Below are 16,765 nucleotides of genomic sequence, written 5' to 3' on the forward strand. Positions count from 1 at the left end.
GGAATAAGGCTGTAACATAACAAAATGCGGAAAAAGTGAAGCGCTGTGAATACTTTCCGGATACACTGTATGAATCTGTTCAAGCAGGCAGTCCTTGCGAGTTCTCAAAGGGACTTTGTTGGGATGGACTGTACAATGTGTTGTTTCAAAGTTGTGAAAATGTTGTTTACAGTCCGGCACTTGAATGTATATGCATACTAGTTTGTATACTAGTTTGTGGTGGACTGGGTCACATCTACATTCTCAAAGTATTTTGTATTGTATCTTAGCCTGACATTGTCATACACATAATTCTAGTCAGAATATGAGTCTGATAACTCTCCATTGGGCTGTGACTATGCAGCATGTTTCAACCGAACTCGTAAAACAAATGCCTCTTCGCTCAATTGGATAGACCTACAACCAATCATAGCAACGTAATATGTTGTTTGTTGAAAACAATTTCAACCCAAGCGCTCTTTCGTGACGTTGTTGATTATGTTACTGTTGATCATCTATCCATCATCGTATACAGCCCGCCCTGGCAATTTCATTGGTCTGCCCAGCTCCTAGTTTTATATAGTTTGTCCCCAATACGAGCCCCTCCAGACCCAACTTCCCGACTACATTTTTGTTGTGGGTGGGGCTAATTTGGGCTGGAAGCCAGGCTAATTGTATCTACCTGCAACAAAAAGCTCATAACAGTTACAGCCAATGGTAAGAACTTCAACTTGAGTACCATTTTGTGCTTGATCAGGGACCTGACCTTGGGGATACCTGGGGCTGAAATACTGGCATGTCAGTAAGGAAATATAATTTCACCCTCAATGACCTGGCCACAGTTGACACCCTTTCAATACATGTCAAGTTTGGGTCCTCTGTTCATGCTCAAAAGCTGTATATCCTACTCTAGATCTGAGAAAAGCCACAAAAGCAAAGGTGGATATAAGGTCATTTTTAAGAAATCACACAAAATGTTTGTCACCACTGTTTTATTGATGATTGAAAACAGTAATTGCAAAGTATCTTCCAATTGGATGTGATAGGGTTAATATCTCCAAAGACAACCTTTAGACAACTCTGTTAAACATATGTTTTTGCAAATGCTGTTTAAAAAAGTGTTTTTTACCTGTGAAATAAGATGGTCTTGAATTCAACTTTTACTGTACACAAAAACACTTTACAGTATATCTCATTTGCTTCGGTATATTTTTTTAATCATCCTTAACATTAGCAAAACAGTAGCATTTATCAAATTAATTTATACAAAGTGCTATCAGAATAATAAGTCCTTGTCCCATTGTTAACAAACAAGATGATTAACATGCTTAACCATGTTGTCAATACAACAGTGTACTCTGTAAGCAGTTTTTGTTGTAAACTTTGGCTAAGGTTTTGATGACAATGATTGAAAATGCCAAAGGCTGCACTTTGTGTATGACATATCAATTCCAACAGAACAAAGCTACACATTACATACTGTAAGTGGGAGATTGCTTGCAAGAGTTTGTACAGGATTCACATTTACTGTTTGTACGGTTGTTGAAAGGACCATGTCAATGTTATACAGAAAAAGGACAAAACTGTTTTACAGCACTGCATAGCACAAAGGGAAAAAAACAACTAATTAGGAGAATTTAAACATATACCCCTTCAGTAGAACTGTACATGCAATGCTGGTATGTTAAGACATTACTAACTTTAAAAGAGAACCAGTATAACACATATTAATCAACATGAGATAAGCAATTGATAATATAGGAAAAATAAGCAAATTTTCTATAATAATTTGCAAGAAAATCTGGGAGTTCCGGGAGTACAACTGCACTTAGGAATGATTGGCTGGATGTTAGTTTTCCCCCAGGATCACAATGATTCTTATTGAGAGACTTGTTGCTCTTGTTGGTTTGTTGTAACTGTCTTAAAATTATTGTACTCGCTGTGAAACATATTATTGTTGCTTTCTTTTTCCACAGGTACACTCTTGCACTTTTGAGGTTCTTGCTGTTTAATTGTAACTTGTCCAACTACATGCTCTTATTGTTCTTCTTTTTGAGACTTATTTGGTTTCACAATGTATGCTACATGTTTGGCTACCCTGCAATGTTTGGGGCTATCTCGTTGTTATGATCAGTGACCTATGCACTTTTGTAAAACTGTCTCTTGGAAGTCGCTTTGGATAAAAGCGTCTGCAAAAATAAAGAAGAAAATACCAAAGCATTGACAATTTGTTCAAAAGAATGAAATAGCTTTTATGATAAACACGATCGACTAGATTATGTGGAGGTTTAATCCATTATTTTCAGAATTTCAATTGTGATCTGAGAGATGTACCAAAGTGACTGGGATGAAACTGTAATGATCATCTATAGATCAAAGTGCTTTATCCATACATGTATACATGCTACACTCAGACAAAAGGCCATTAAAATGCTGAGGCAATGTCCAAAAACTACATGTTGGTTAGTAATTTACAAGGCACTATAGTTCAGAACGCTACACATTTTTCACATAATCTGTGTTGGAAGATTAGCAGATGGCTTAGTTGATGTTGATAAATAACTGAAACCTCCCTTAGAGGACTAATCATTGGGGTGTGCTTGACTTTGGCGAGCACAAACCATTGTTATCTCATATATATATTTATTATTGTTTATTTTCGTGCCCCTAACGCTCAGTCAATATCTGTCCTAAATAGACAAAGTTGATGTCAAAAGGTTCGTCTTGGTCACGATTGCGTTGGTTCTATTGGGATTTATGTTCCGTTGCATGGTTTAGGTTTTAATTAAGTTTTTGTGGCAAAAGTGAAGCTTACGGTGGCTAACTTGCTAGCCACAGTCACTGACGCTACTGACATCACAAACGTCACGAAATATCGCGTGACTACCTCTAGCAAAACATTAGCAGAGCCTGTTTAAGGACTTACCTTTATTAGACATTCTCTGACATTAGTTTAGCAGCTCGTTAACTTCTGGGAGATAGCTAGGCTAACTGCTTTACTGCAAGGGAGCTGCAGAAACGCCGCAAGCAAAGAGGCCAGGGTGATAACTATTTACTCATTTTACTTTGTGATATGAGACACAATTGTGAAGTGTAATGTACAATATAAGCTGATATAAGGAAGTAGTTACATCTACTTTCGGTAACAGTAGTATACTATTTCACTGAAGCATTAGGTGCGTTCGACATGGACTGCGGCTGCATGAAACGACCGGCGAGAGTGGCCGCTTGCAGTCGGGGAGGAGTTGAAAACGGCTCTGTTAAGTCGGACATTTCAGCTTCTTGTAGTTTGCTGCATTGATGTCAGTCACGGCCGATTAAGCGCTGCTTGCTTACTTTACTCTATTTAAAATTAAACACAGTCTTTCCGTTAGTGAAGAGGGGGAGTAAAACCCTTTCTTCCACACATTTTGTATTCAATTCAACTGTTTGGTCTGGATTTGAGCATTGGCGAAACTGAACGTGTCCGAATATTACAAAACATGCGTCAAAGTTGTCATGTGTGAGTCTGGCCAATCATAAAATAGCTGTGTCGTCACTTGAACCTGTGCAGTTGCTCTTGAGAAAATGCGCTCGGCTACACAGCCGGCAGTTCTCGAATCGATCTCACGGTACTTTGATTGCGACGTCACAGTGACGTATCCTCGGCGCCGTCTCAAGTCGGACAAAAAGTCTAACCAGAATTCACAGTTTCAAGTCAGCCGCCTGCAGCGCCGCATGAAGTCAGGTCATGTCGAACGCACCTATTAGCATCATGACATTAGCCTCTGTTGCCCGGGCAACACATACTACAGCGGTCTATGATGCATCGGTCTATGATGCATCTGTTTTCAATCATTAAAATAAAGATTCCTCACAAATACATTTTCGTTATAGGATTTATTATGACCTTAGATTTCAAGTTAACGATTTGTTGGTAAATATTATCATTACCTGTGGTTTCAAACCAGTGTAGCTCACTGCAACGCGTTACTGCAGCCTAGTCTAGTAGCTAAAAATACATCTCCACAGCTGTTTACAGTAGCCTATGTAGGAAGTCAAATGGCGGCACATGTTCGGCACTACCCCTTAATTAAATCAAAAGTATTTCAATAAGTGAAACTATCTGACTAGTGACTTCTAACCTGAACTCCATTGCCACAGCCTAAACTTCAATCTGTTCATGAAAATAATTCATTTCAGCCAAGACCGTACAACGGAAGTAACGTTAAATCGAATTCAACCAACGCAAATCGCTACCAAGACAGTCTAGTAGTAGATGTAGCCTACAATTTACCAGCGTAGCTTCTCCACACAGCAGGGCTATATCGCATTTTGCCTTGTTACTGACAATGATCGCTACCACTGACATTTTTATGAATGAGTCATTTTCCCCTAAATAAATGTCAAGCTCATTTACGTTTTGGGGGGCATATTTTCAGTTAGCAGATGATACTATTTGAATCGCGATTCCATCTGAGATAGCTAGCTACTGCTGGTAACGTCGTTGTTAAAATACATTTCAAAAGGGGTTTCTTTATTAATAAATGAATGCAATATGAGTAGGCTAAATGCCTGAAAATATCACGAGAAGGGAAAAACTTACAATGACGTTTAAGTCCTAGAGATTAGGTCAATTTTTACACCGGTCTGCCAAATGTATTCGTTTCGATTCAACTATGAGGTTGCTGATCACCATTCCCTCTTGCAAGGGAAATGAGAAGACAACTATTTCATTTTACTCTTCACTTAGTATTTTGAGTTGTAAATGAGCAGAAAAAAATATGCTTTTAAATCTATGTGATCTCTATAAATAATAAATAGCCTATGCATTTTAATATAAAATATAGAGAAATATCAGTTCTAAATTGTAATTTAAATACGGACCCCTGCAACCAAGCACACCCTACAATTTCCCCAGAAATTGTACCCTCTCTAGTTCACTTTGTCACTTCACTAGACCATTTCATTAAACAATTAGCCACAGGACTTTGTGCATGTACTGAGTTCTAACCTCTATTCTAAATTACTTAGTAACTTAGCAGCTATTTGAACATTAAACTACAGTGGCCCAGAATTGTTTGGTGGTAAAAAAAGAAGAAATCCAAAGCATTAAGTAGAAAAAGTATTCTGAACCCTGTCATAAGTGTGTTCTATAATGTTATCACAATGATCAATAGAAACATATCTTGTTAAATTTGAAGACTTGGTGGTGGTATTATGCATGGTGACTGGATCTACTGAAAATACAGCAAAGTTAGGTGTTATAGTTGGTATCAGCTTAATTCAGTGTGTCAAGCAATAGGACAATGTGACATTTTGAGTTGATAGTTATTGTTTTAGACTCCCCCTCTTTTATTTTCTCCACATCCTCCCCTCCATACAACCCTCCTTTCCATACATCTATCCATCCCTCTCCTACACCTCTATCTACAATTCCCCTCTCAGACGGGTGTGCAGGTCCTCCTGGTCAATCTTGCTCATCTGGTTGTACCAGCGGTGGTGTGCCAGCAGTGCCAGGTTCCTAGCTGAGATGGCACTCATCTCCATGGCACTAGCCGCCCATTCTACAGCATTCAGGTAATATAGGCGATTGTGGAGGATAAAGGGCGGGGTCCGGCAGTGGGGCGGGCGATAGGAAGGGTAAGCGAGCCACCTGGTCTCAGAGACAGAGTCCCAGGAAAGGAACATGCTATGAAGCTGCTCCTGAGAAAGAGGCTGATGAGAGAAAACCTTCCACACCTTGCTGTGGCTTGCCGGGGGGCGGGTGTAGCTTGGAGGGATGTGTACAGGGTCGATGGAGCTCAAGCTGTTGATGATGGAGCCCTTGGTGTCTGTGGTAAAAATGTCTGACACCCTAAACTGGGAAGGCTGCTCAGTGGTACCCAGGAAGGACACATTCAAAAGGCCATGGACCAGGGTCGAGACAGTCTGGTGGTAGCGCCCTGGGTAATGAGAAGGGATGGGAGGAGAGAAACCTGCAAAGGTGATGTCAGACTTTCCCTGATGAAGAGGCGTGGCTATGATCACAATGTCATAGAGAGAGTGGCCGGTGGCAGACTCTCCAATGTAGTTTACCTCGTAAAAACTGCCTGTTGAGCCTGAGGATGATAAAAGCTAGTTATTAGGAGATAGTAAAATATGGTGTATTGTCTTGGGGAATTTTATTTCTTACATTTTATTTCATTTTTTTAAATTTAAAATTTCAATTAGGGCAAGACAGCGCAATCCAAAACAGAATAAACCAGAGACAATGAAAGTATAAAAGGTCATGCAGGTTCCTGTCCAATTTATGTCTTGCACAACTGCAATCCAGACTTCAAGATTTGACCTCAATCGTACCTGACTTGGAGTGCCGCACCTTGACAGAGATGGCCGTCACTCTGGCAGGAATAAGCTCAGCCTTGCTGTGGTAAAGGAGGCCTGTACACACTCTTTTGTTGCCTCCATCTACTGCCCACAGGCCTGGATCAGCGCCGGCTAGAGAGACAGCCCCTGAAGACAACAGAATATAATTAAATATGCATTACAGCCAAACTCTAAACTTAAATTCAATTTAGAATAGCACATGGAAATTGCAGGCAGCATGCTTTAGGGTTAAATTGCTAGAAATGATTAACTTCTACAAGGCATGTTTCTAGAATATGTGACCTGTATTTAATTTGATAGCAATAAAGGCTCATGCAGCAGTCAGAGTAAACTGTGAACTTTTTCACCCCCCTTTATTGTGTGTAAAACTCACCCACAAAACCATTGATCCGGACACTCTGGCCATAGTTTACGCGAGTGACTGGTGCTACAATGTCATTAAGGAAGCTCTGAGAAAAGCCCTCCCCTAGCATGGCCTCCTCAAGCGTCTGATTGGCTAGTACGAGGAAGCCATCACCACCCATGGCATGAAGGAGCTTTTCCACACTGGAGAAAGAGTACCCAAACTGCTGGTACTGATAAATCCTGAACAAACAGGTGGCAAGGAACATGCTCAACAAATAGTAAAATATAATGATGTAGAACTTATATACATTGAACAAAATTATAAACGCAACACTTGTTTTTGCCCCCATTTGCCATGAGCTGAACTCAAAGATCTAAGACTTTTTATATGTACACAAAAGGCCCATCTCTCTCAAATCTCACAAATCTGTCTAAATCTGTGTTAGTGAGCACTCCTCCTTTGCCTGAGAAAACCATCCACCTCACAGTCGTGGCATATCGGCATGATAATTGCACAGGTGTACCTTAGGCTGGCCACAACAAAAGGCCACTCTAAAATGTGCAGTTTAACTGTATTGGGCGGGTCCGGGGGGGGGGGGGGGGGGGTCGAAAACCGATCAGTTAGGGTTAGGGTCAGGCCAGGGTTAGCAAACCCCTCGAGCTAACCCTCGACTTGACCCGCAGTCAGGTCGAGACCCCGGCCTGATGAGGACGATGAGGAAGACGAGCATGCAGATGAGCTTCCCTGAAACAGTTTCTGACAGTTTGTGCAGAAATTCTCACCCTAACCAACTGGTTTTCTGACCCCCTCCCCGGACCCCTCCAATACAGTAAAACTGCACATTTTAGAGTGGCCTTTTGACTGTGGCCAGCCTAAGCACACCTGTGCAATAATCATGCTGTCTAATCAGCATCTTGATACGCAACAACTGTGAGGTGGATGGATTTTAGATAGAAAAATCATAGAAACATACACAGAAAAGTATTAGATCTTTGAGTTAAGCTCATGAAAAATGGGGGTAAAAGCAAAAGTGTTGCGTTTATAATTTTGTTCAGTGTAGAATGAAAAGATAATTGTGTTTGATACCATGTCTATAAGCTGCTGGGGGAATGTGCACTGGGAATAGAGGAGAAGATAAATTGCTGATGCAGACAAATTAAGTCTTTTAAACATGCTGATGCTGAAATGTGCCATCCTGAAATACAGACCATACAAAACAACCTCTCACCTCATGAACTTGTCCAGAACACTCTCCACCCACATGTGCATGCGGAGGAAGTTAAAACCATATCGCCAGAGCAGACGGAGGAAATTCACAATGAACCAGTCACTCTCTTCAAAGGTAAGCTCCTTCCCATCAAAGATGGCCATCTTGGAGGGAACATCCTTTCTCTGAGAAATCCCTGTAAAAAAATATTTAAAGGCAGGACATAAATCTTCTCACTTATGATATACCATCGAAGAGACCAGAGGCCAATACTACAAAGCAAGTTCAACACACCCAGGATATATTTTTGTTAAGTGACTTTACTAGGTCTTACATCTGCAATCACGCATAAGTAGTGTTACCATTTACGGTAGTTATCAACTTAAAGGTCACATGATATGCTGTTTTTGGATGCTTTTATATAGTCCTTAATGGTCCCCTAATACAGTGGTTCCCAACCCTGGTCCTCAGGGCACCCCTGTCCAGCATGTTTTATGTTTCCCTGCTCCAACACACCTGATTCAAATGAATGGCCATAAGCAGCTGGTTAAAGACCCATTCATTTGAATCAGGTGTGTTGGAGCCCTGAGGACCAGGGTTGGGAACCACTGCCCTAATATTGTATCTGAAGTCTCTTTCCCAAAATTCAGCCTTGGTGCATAATTACAGCTACTACTAGCAGTCCCACAATGAGCTTTCCTCAAGATGCGCTGTTTCTGTGTCGGTAGCTTTAAATGCTAATGAGGAGAAGAGAGGCTGCACCATGCGCTAATGTTTACAATGGATGTATCGCAATGTCTCGTAGCACCGTTGCTGTAAGATGACTCAAATTTTCCCAATTCTCATCTGATCACCCTGGTTTGGGAGAGCGTATAGTGTCTTGCTGAGTGAACACCAGGACCGCCGTATTGACTGTGAGTATTCAAGGCTGCTGTTATATTTAATTTAGCTAAAACTTAGTCTCATGGGTAGAGCTCAAGCGACAGCAGTTAGACAACTAGTTTAAACTGGTCTAAGAGTAGTTAGCCAGTGAGTCATTTTCGGTTTCAGTGTAGTCAGGGTACTCGAGCCGCTTTTAGTTTGACAGTAATTGGGGGCGTTGTATCTGTGCAACATCCACCTCCAAGGAACGCAGGCCGTCGACTACTTGTCTCTCCTGACCTCCTTTGACCTGACCCTGCTGAGTACACCGGCGACCCACAAGGCAGGTAAACAGCTAGACCTCATCCTAACACGTTACTGTATCACTGACTAAACCTCTGTTACCCCACTGCACATTTCTGATCACTACTTTATCCAATTCTCTATCTTTCTCCCTCCAACTCCTCCTACCTCCACTCCCCTCCCCTCAATAAGTATCACTCCCTAAAAAATCCTTCTCTTCTCACATCACTGGTGCTAAAACCCTCTACTTTCTAAACCAAATTAACTCTGCTTCAAACCCCCACAAACTTTGTTTCTACCTTCTCCATCCTCCTTAACCCACCTCCTCCAACCCCTCCCTCCACCCTGACAGCAGACGACTTCTCTTCCTTCTTTGAGAAAAAAGTCGCCGACATTAGCAGTCGGTTCCCTAAACCCACCTTTCCTACCCTCTCACCCTCCATGACTGACCCAACTAAATGTCTAAACTCTTTCTCTTCCCTGTCCGAGGCAGAGATCTCTGACCTCATTCTCTCTCATCGCCCCACCTCCTGTCCCCCTGATCCTATCCCCTCCCCTCTCTTTCAAACCATCTCCCCCTCCATCATAACTTTTCTTCCCCAAGTCATAAACCCCTCTCTTACCTCCAGCACCTTTCCTTCTGCCTTCAAATGGCCAGAGTTATCCCTCAACTCAAAAATCCCTCCCTTAACCCTGCCGTCCTCCAGAACTACAGACCAGTATCACTCTTACCCTTTTCAAAAACAATTGAATGTGCTGTATCTAACGAACTGTCAAACTTTCTCTCTCAGAACAACCTGCTTGACCCTAACCAATCGGGCTTCAAGACCGGCCACTCCAAAGAGACTGTCCTCCTTTCAGTCACCACTGCCCTCCAGTCTGCCAGAGCAGCTTCTGTTGTGGAAAAAAACATCACACAGCTGTAATTATGACGATTGTATGATTGAAGAAGAACCTCTTAATCACCTTTTTTACTTTTAAACGCTATATTACTGAAAACCAGATGCAAAGCTGTTGACTGATTAGTATTGCCACTAATATGTAGATGATATTAAGCCCAAAGTCAAAATCGGAATATTTAGGGGCTCAGGGCAAGACAAGACTATGTATATAGGCTTCTTCCATAGAAAACTACAAGGCCCTGATATCCAGGCCTACAAGACCCAGATATAATGGAACAGATTTACGACCCTACACCCAGGAATTTAGTGCAGCTGGTCTTCAAGGCCAGAGCAGGCCTGATTTCTATGCAACTGTAATCTGAAGCCCCTAGAGTAAGAGAACAATGGTGGGAGAAATGGAATATGCATCTGTGACTATAATGCACCAATGACAAAATATCACAAAACGATGGAGAGTAAATATTTAAGTAAATGTCCAGAGAAAAATTCCAGTAAGACTAGTCATGTTTGTTGGAATCAATCCTTTGTGTTGGATTCTAATCAACACTTTGCATCATACCTTGGTGCCGTTTCCGTGCTGTTTTAAACTTTTGATATTGGTTAAAAACTTAGATTAATATTTCCCCAACACTTCCAGGTCATCCGTCATCATTCTGCTGGACCTTTCTGCAGCATTTGATACGGTTAACCACCAGATCCTGCTCTCCAGACTTTGAGATGGACATCACTGGCACTGCACTCCAGTGGATCTCATCCTACCTGTCGGATCTCTACCTACTGTCAGGCCCTCGCCAGCTCTTCACTGGTGTCCCACAGGGCTCCGTCCTTGGACCCCTCCTCTTCTCTGTGTACACCACCTCACTTGGACCAATCATCACCTCCCATGGCTTCTCCTACCACTGCTACGCTGACATCACGCAGCTGTACCTGTCTTTCCCCCCCGACCGATCCGGGGATCTCAACTAGGAATGAGGCCTGCCTCACAGACATCTCCGCCTGGATGACCGAGCACCACCTCCAGCTGAACCTCGCCAAAACAGAACTTCTCATCATCCCGGCTAAACCCTCCATCTCCCACGATCTCTCAATCACCCTGGGATCTGCGACGGTGACCCCTTCATCCTCTGCCAGGAACCTTGGGGTTACCATGGATGACAAGCTCTCCCTCACAGCCCACATTGCTGCAGTTTCCCAGTTGTGTAGATTCACCCTCTACAACATCCGGAAGATCAGGAGATACCTGTCTGAGCACTCCACCCAGCTGCTAGTCCAAGCAGTCCTCTCCAAGTTGGAGTACTGCAACTCGCTGGTCTCCCAGCATACACAACCCGGCCTCTTCAGAGGATTCAGAACGCAGCAGCCCAGCTGGTCTACAATCTACCCAGATGTTACCCCGCTCCTCATCTCTCTCCACTGCCTACCCATCACAGCCCATATCAGATTTGAGACCCTGGTACTGACTTTCCGAGCAGTGAACGGGACTGCACTCGACTACATCAAGTCTCTCCTGCAGCCTTACACCCCCACCCGCCACCTACGGTCTTCTTCAGACAACCGCCTGGTGGTCCCACCGCTCAAGACCACCTGGTCCCAACACAAGCTCTTCTCCTGTCTGGCCCCCCAGTGGTGGAATCAACTCCCCACCTCCATAAGTGACACTGACTGTCTCTCCACCTTCAAGAAAAGGCTCAAGACGCACTTGTTCCGGGAGTACAATGGTACTTAGGAATGGTTTGCTTGACCCGATGTTAGTTTCCTCAAGGATCACAATGACTCTTGCTTAGAGACTTGTTGCTCTTGTGGTTAGTGGTAACTGATTTAAATTGTTGTACTCGCTGTGATATATTGTTTTGTTTGTTGCTTGTTTTTCTACAGGTACACTTCAACTTATAGCGGTTCATGTTGTTTAATTGTAACTTGTTTAACTACATGCTCTTATGGTTCTCCTCTTCGACACTTATTTTGGTTGTTCACAATATGTGCTTCATGTTTTGGCTACTTGCAATGTTTTGGGGGCAATTTGTTGTTATGTGACGTATGGCTTTTGTAAAGCTCTCTCTTGGAAGTCGCTTTGGATAAAAGCATCTGCTAAATGAATTAATGTAATGTAAATGTTTGCAGAGGTGCACACTCAGTCATTTCAATGAGGGGAAAAGGTAGATATCGCGTGCGCCATAACAGCAGAATGGTTTTCCAACTAACAAAAGTGTACAGCGCTCGCATTACAGCATGTGTATTCACACACATACTTGATGCTATCTACCTTTACATTAGTGACAGTAACTCAGCTGTTAGCTGCAGAGCTAATGTTACAGCCACATTCTAAGGGTAGCAAGCTCAGTAACCATATACAGTAAAGCAACAACATGATATAGCGTTAGTTAACTTAATTGTCCGAGGTTTGTAGCTGGACCAAGGCAAGTTAGTACTGTTCTAGAATTTTATTTCAGCAAGACCAGCTTTGTATTAGCTCAAGTTGAGGAAACAGTCGTGGCTGAAATGTTTTGCGCAGACATTTGGGAAGTTGTGTTGGCGCATTTCCAGAGAAAATAACATTAAGACACTGGGTCTTCAGAGGCTCGGATGAAGGACCTGTAAAAATACTTTTGTTTTCCTTTGTACATCCAAATTGAGCAAATGTAATGATTTGTTTGTTTGCAAGCCATGTCTCTCGAGGATAAAAACACTTGCACAGTCATAATTTAGTTTCTCATGGGCAGGCCAGATTATCTGGGCGGGCAAAGCAGAGAGAGGGAGGTAACCTTCCTCCTTGTGACATCACAAAGAGGAGATTTTCAAACCGAGCGTTTCAGCTTTCATTTTCTCTAAGACAGAGAAGAAAACCCAGGGCTTGGTTTACACCTATCGAAACTTCTAGCCACTGGGGGACCAAAGGCAGGCTATGGGAACTCATATTGATGTTAAATAACCTCCTCAAGTGACGTTTTCATGTCATGTGACTTTTAAGTCAAGTCTACCCAGGTTTGCCCTGATCTAGCTATGAGCATGTTCACGTAAAAGAAGCTGTGTTTGCAACATGACCAATCCCAAACATGGACACGTCTACCAGAGATGCATATTACACAAGATGGACAAACTATAATATTAAACACATACGAAGAATTTAAAACATGATCCAGGCTTTAAAAAGTTACTGCTGCCAATGGAACGAAGGAAAGGTGGCAAAAACAAATCGGACTGTCTGAATGTGTAAGTTATAAGGTATCAATATCACTGCCTCATCATTGAGGCATGAGTAGATCTGACTATAATTACAATTGTGTATTCCATAAAATGAATGTGTTGCTTAGTTGTATTCTTATGGTGTTTAAAAGAAGCCATTCGCATTTGTTGAGAATCAATAGTATATCTTTCCCATGGATCATCAGGGAAAGCCAAAGGGTTTTGTCAGTCTCTGAACAAAACTTCCTTACTACCCTCTCGCTATTCATGGTCCATGAATAGCGATTGGCCAATTGTAATAACTGTTTCCAAAATAAGTGATTAGTCAGTTATACTTTTTCATCTGTTATCTTGAACCATGGCGCTGTGCCTCAGTAGAAAGTGAACCACCATTGTGAAACCCTGGGTTAAACCAGAAATTAAGTTGTCAACCCCAAATCCTGCTTTGGTGTATGTTTATGGGCGATCCAGTTTAGCTCTAGTAGTATATGATAACCTTACCTAGTTTCTCAATAAAATGCTTCATATGAAGATTAAGGGGGTGAATGACTGAGCCCCCTGTCTCATACTCATTATCCCCAATCTTCTCGGTGGACAGTCGCCCTCCTATGGTCCCCGGTTCAAACACATCAATCTTCACCCCGGCTCCAAACTCCTCCCTCAGGAAGTACACGGCTGCTGTTCCACCAATGCCTGCTCCTACCACAGCTGTATATGAGGTGAATCAAAACAAAAGGTTTCAACCATGGAACCATAAATTCCAACGGAACTCTGGTCAAAAAGCTAAATACAAATGCTGCATATACCAACAGAATTCTTTCTCCAAATACATGCATGGATTTAGGCTAGCCTCACAACCTGTGCACAATGCTAATGATAAGTAGAATCTGGACTTTGGTCTTAGCCTGGCTTACCTATCCTCTTGGGTGGTTCTTTAAGCTCAGGAGCTGAGGCTAAACTTCTCCTTCCAGTCTGACACAGACCCAAGAAGAGAAGAGCCCTGACTGACAAGGTTTTCAGAGTCATTTTGAAGCATTCAGTTATTCACATGAGCAGGCGCCTGTGAAAATAAACACATCCAGAATAAAATAACAATGCCACTGAAAATGATAGCTAGCCAGTATGGGCTGTGAATGATAAGAGAACTATTAATGAGAACTATTAATGGAGGCAGGAAATCAACGTCTTTAATGTGTGTACAAAGTTTAAAATTAACAATACGTAACCGTATTTAATTGTATTTTGTTGTCTAACAATCTGAGAAAACACTATCACCTACCTTGAACCTAAAACGGTTGTTGCGTGCTCAAATAGACGGTGGCAATATCAGAATTTCACACACCATTTGTGTCCGTTCAGGAGCAAACATCAGGTTCTTTCTTCGAGTGGTTTTGATTCGGATTGTGTCCTTGGTCGGTAGTTCTGTAATTTAATAGCAAACTAGTAATTCATTGCTTTCTCCTATCCTAATAATGGGAAGAGATTAGATAATTGTATCTATAAAGTTTCAGCCTTTCCAAATGGGACTTTGATCATGTTGCGACTATGTTTGTAAACGGAACCGGAAATCGAGGGAGGAAGCGGAACTTGATCGCAATAGGGGTTCCTTTGACGTGATGATGCCATGCCTTCTTGGGACGTGACCTCAACAGCAATGCAAATAGCCTCAAGATAGAATACAATAGGTTTTGTGTAGTTTGAGTATCTGTTGTGCAAACACAACTCCCCTGTAAAGCACCACATTTTACAGCTGTGATTCTTATATCGATCGCTGCATACAAAGATGGCAGAGGCGCATCAAGCTCGTGTGCAGTCAGTGATAGAGGATATGGTGCAAAACTTGGAAAGAGACCATATTAGAAAAATGCAAGTAAGTGGACGTAGCATACAACTTTGCCAAATCACCATTGTTTTCTTGTTTAATTTACGAATGGAATTATCTGTGTTAATGTAAACAGGGTCGTATGTTCAAATGCAGTGCAGAATGTTGTGAGCACTCCACGGACTCGATGTCACAGGTGCATCACTGTATTGACCGCTGTCACACGCCTCTGGCCCGAGCTCAAGGAGTGGTCACCTCTGAGCTAGAGACATTTCAAGTGAGTAATTCAAAAACCACCTCTTGCACGTGATCACAATAGTGATTATATTAAATCACACGTTGCCGTTTCACTGCCAACGGTCTAGGCTAAAGCAATTACTCCTTATCTCCAGGATCGACTTAGTAGGTGCACAATGCATTGCAACGACAAAGCCAAGGACCTGTTTGACTCAGGGGACAAAGAGCCAGCGGTACGTGCACTGATGGAAAATTGTGTGGGCAGCTGTGTGGATGACCATGTCAACTTAATTCCTAGCATGACACGCAGACTCAAAGACAACCTGGACTCTATACCTCAGTGAGGAGATGTGCTACAGATAATTCACTAAGACAGCTTGGACCCAATTATATAGTACAATGAGCAGGGAGGAGTTTATAGTTTACTTTTCTCGAATGAAGGAATTGTACCAATAACCAACATAATGTAATGGTGACACTGCAGTGAAAATAAGTTACAATGGAAGATCTAATGAAGTTGGATTTGGGAGGTTGGGTTTCTGCTTCAAAAGATTATTCTGAAGGCTTTACAGTGGGGGGAGGGCACATACTTCTCAAATACTTGCAAACTGGCCAGTCTATGTGCAAGGCTTGTCCATTTCAGATTCTTTGTTTCAGTTACAGTACCAGGGTTTGGAAAAACAAATTTTGTTGTGGTGTTCAAGCTGACCAGAACAGATGAAAAACATAGTAACCCTGCCTGATATCTCTTGTCACTGTGAACTTTTGGTATCAACGTGAATTACAACACAACCGAGCAGTTGTTGATTGTTGTAGAGTGAACTCTCCCTTGTTAATTGTGCTCTGAATTCTTTGTTACCTTTGTGTGACTGTTCTTCCCCATTGACCTCTGATACTTGTTTTGATTGCTGTCCACGAGTGTGGAACAAACTTCACCTTGTTTGTGAATCTGTTAAGCATGGAAATTAAAGAAGATTCTTGAATGGTCTTGACTGATGTTACATTACTAACAGAAAAGCACATCTGTCACCTAGAGCTTGAGGATAAGTATTATAGCTGAGGTTGGTAAATGTTTCATAGCAGAAAAACTGTCACCAATAGGTCCACATCTGAATAGCGTTGTGATTGGTACAGGCTTGTTTATACTTAAGATATTGGGGGGGTTAACTAAACTTAATTGAAAGTATTGTTCAGATGCCATTTCCTCCTCTTGAGATTTATTAACAATAGGCATGTTCAACAGTCACGTACAGTATGTCAACAGGGACATATGATCTGTTCAATGCACATGTGCAGGTACATACAACAGTACACTTTTTTTTTGCATTTGAATGAGGGCACATCTAAACAAAAAATACTGCAATGACAAATGTAATGATCTGGATCATCTATAGACACCAGTGACTAAGTCTAGGTCATAGAAGGAGTAGTAAAGGCAATCACTGCTATTTCACTTTGGTCCAGATAAATACGTTCCCACACAGTGTACTTATCCTAGCATTCAGTTATTCAAATTAAATTAAAATACTGGAGCACTAAACAAATTGTTCATAAGCTAGGAGTAAGTAAAGAGGATT

The 16,765-nt window shown here is 42.0% G+C and overlaps 2 protein-coding genes and 1 long non-coding RNA gene across 5 annotated transcripts; 2 read left to right on the forward strand and 1 right to left on the reverse strand.

Annotated features, from left to right (window-relative positions):
- Positions 1–954: 954 nt before the first annotated feature.
- Positions 955–14,663, reverse strand: pcyox1 (prenylcysteine oxidase 1). Of its 3 annotated transcripts, none has more exons than XM_084688025.1 (7): positions 14,472–14,663; positions 14,044–14,189; positions 13,631–13,837; positions 7,902–8,076; positions 6,701–6,912; positions 6,301–6,453; positions 955–6,059 (listed from the first exon to the last, which is right to left on the reverse strand). In XM_084688025.1, the coding sequence occupies exons 2-7, from the start codon at positions 14,153–14,155 to the stop codon at positions 5,389–5,391; spliced, it is 1,530 nt and encodes a 509-aa protein (XP_084544151.1). In that variant the 5' UTR covers positions 14,156–14,189; positions 14,472–14,663; the 3' UTR covers positions 955–5,388. The 3 variants fall into 3 exon arrangements, with proteins under 3 accessions (XP_084544151.1, XP_084544152.1, XP_084544150.1); XM_084688026.1 differs by having other exon boundaries at positions 6,701–6,873; positions 14,409–14,663; XM_084688024.1 differs by having other exon boundaries at positions 14,409–14,663.
- Positions 8,710–10,406, forward strand: LOC146235967 (uncharacterized). The gene is made up of 3 exons (XR_014741050.1): positions 8,710–8,794; positions 9,008–9,088; positions 9,836–10,406. It is a non-coding gene; the product is annotated as an uncharacterized LOC146235967 (long non-coding RNA).
- A 73-nt stretch (positions 14,664–14,736) lies between the features above and the next one.
- On the forward strand, positions 14,737–16,173 carry timcc (TIM double twin CX3C motif chaperone). The gene is made up of 3 exons (XM_084688029.1): positions 14,737–14,999; positions 15,088–15,228; positions 15,344–16,173. Exons 1-3 carry the CDS (start codon positions 14,913–14,915, stop codon positions 15,530–15,532), a joined length of 417 nt encoding a protein of 138 aa, XP_084544155.1. The 5' UTR covers positions 14,737–14,912; the 3' UTR covers positions 15,533–16,173.
- Positions 16,174–16,765: the final 592 nt, after the last annotated feature.

Source organism: Hypomesus nipponensis, chromosome 22 (genome assembly GCF_054491055.1).
Source record: "Hypomesus nipponensis isolate SF chromosome 22, ASM5449105v1, whole genome shotgun sequence".
Classification (NCBI taxonomy): domain Eukaryota; kingdom Metazoa; phylum Chordata; class Actinopteri; order Osmeriformes; family Osmeridae; genus Hypomesus; species Hypomesus nipponensis.

Excerpts from the sequence above, each read along its gene's own strand:
- pcyox1 (XM_084688025.1), bottom strand. The coding sequence starts at position 14,155 with ATGACTCTGAAAACCTTGTCAGTCAGGGCTCTTCTCTTCTTGGGTCTG. Across the intron at positions 13,838-14,043 it reads AGAACCACCCAAGAGGATAG|CTGTGGTAGGAGCAGGCATT; the intron begins GTAAGCCAGGCT and ends CCTCATATACAG. Across the intron at positions 6,060-6,300 it reads GGTGCGGCACTCCAAGTCAG|GCTCAACAGGCAGTTTTTAC; the intron begins GTACGATTGAGG and ends TATCATCCTCAG.
- timcc (XM_084688029.1), top strand. The coding sequence starts at position 14,913 with ATGGCAGAGGCGCATCAAGCTCGTGTGCAGTCAGTGATAGAGGATATG. Across the intron at positions 15,000-15,087 it reads ACCATATTAGAAAAATGCAA|GGTCGTATGTTCAAATGCAG; the intron begins GTAAGTGGACGT and ends TAATGTAAACAG. Across the intron at positions 15,229-15,343 it reads CTGAGCTAGAGACATTTCAA|GATCGACTTAGTAGGTGCAC; the intron begins GTGAGTAATTCA and ends CCTTATCTCCAG.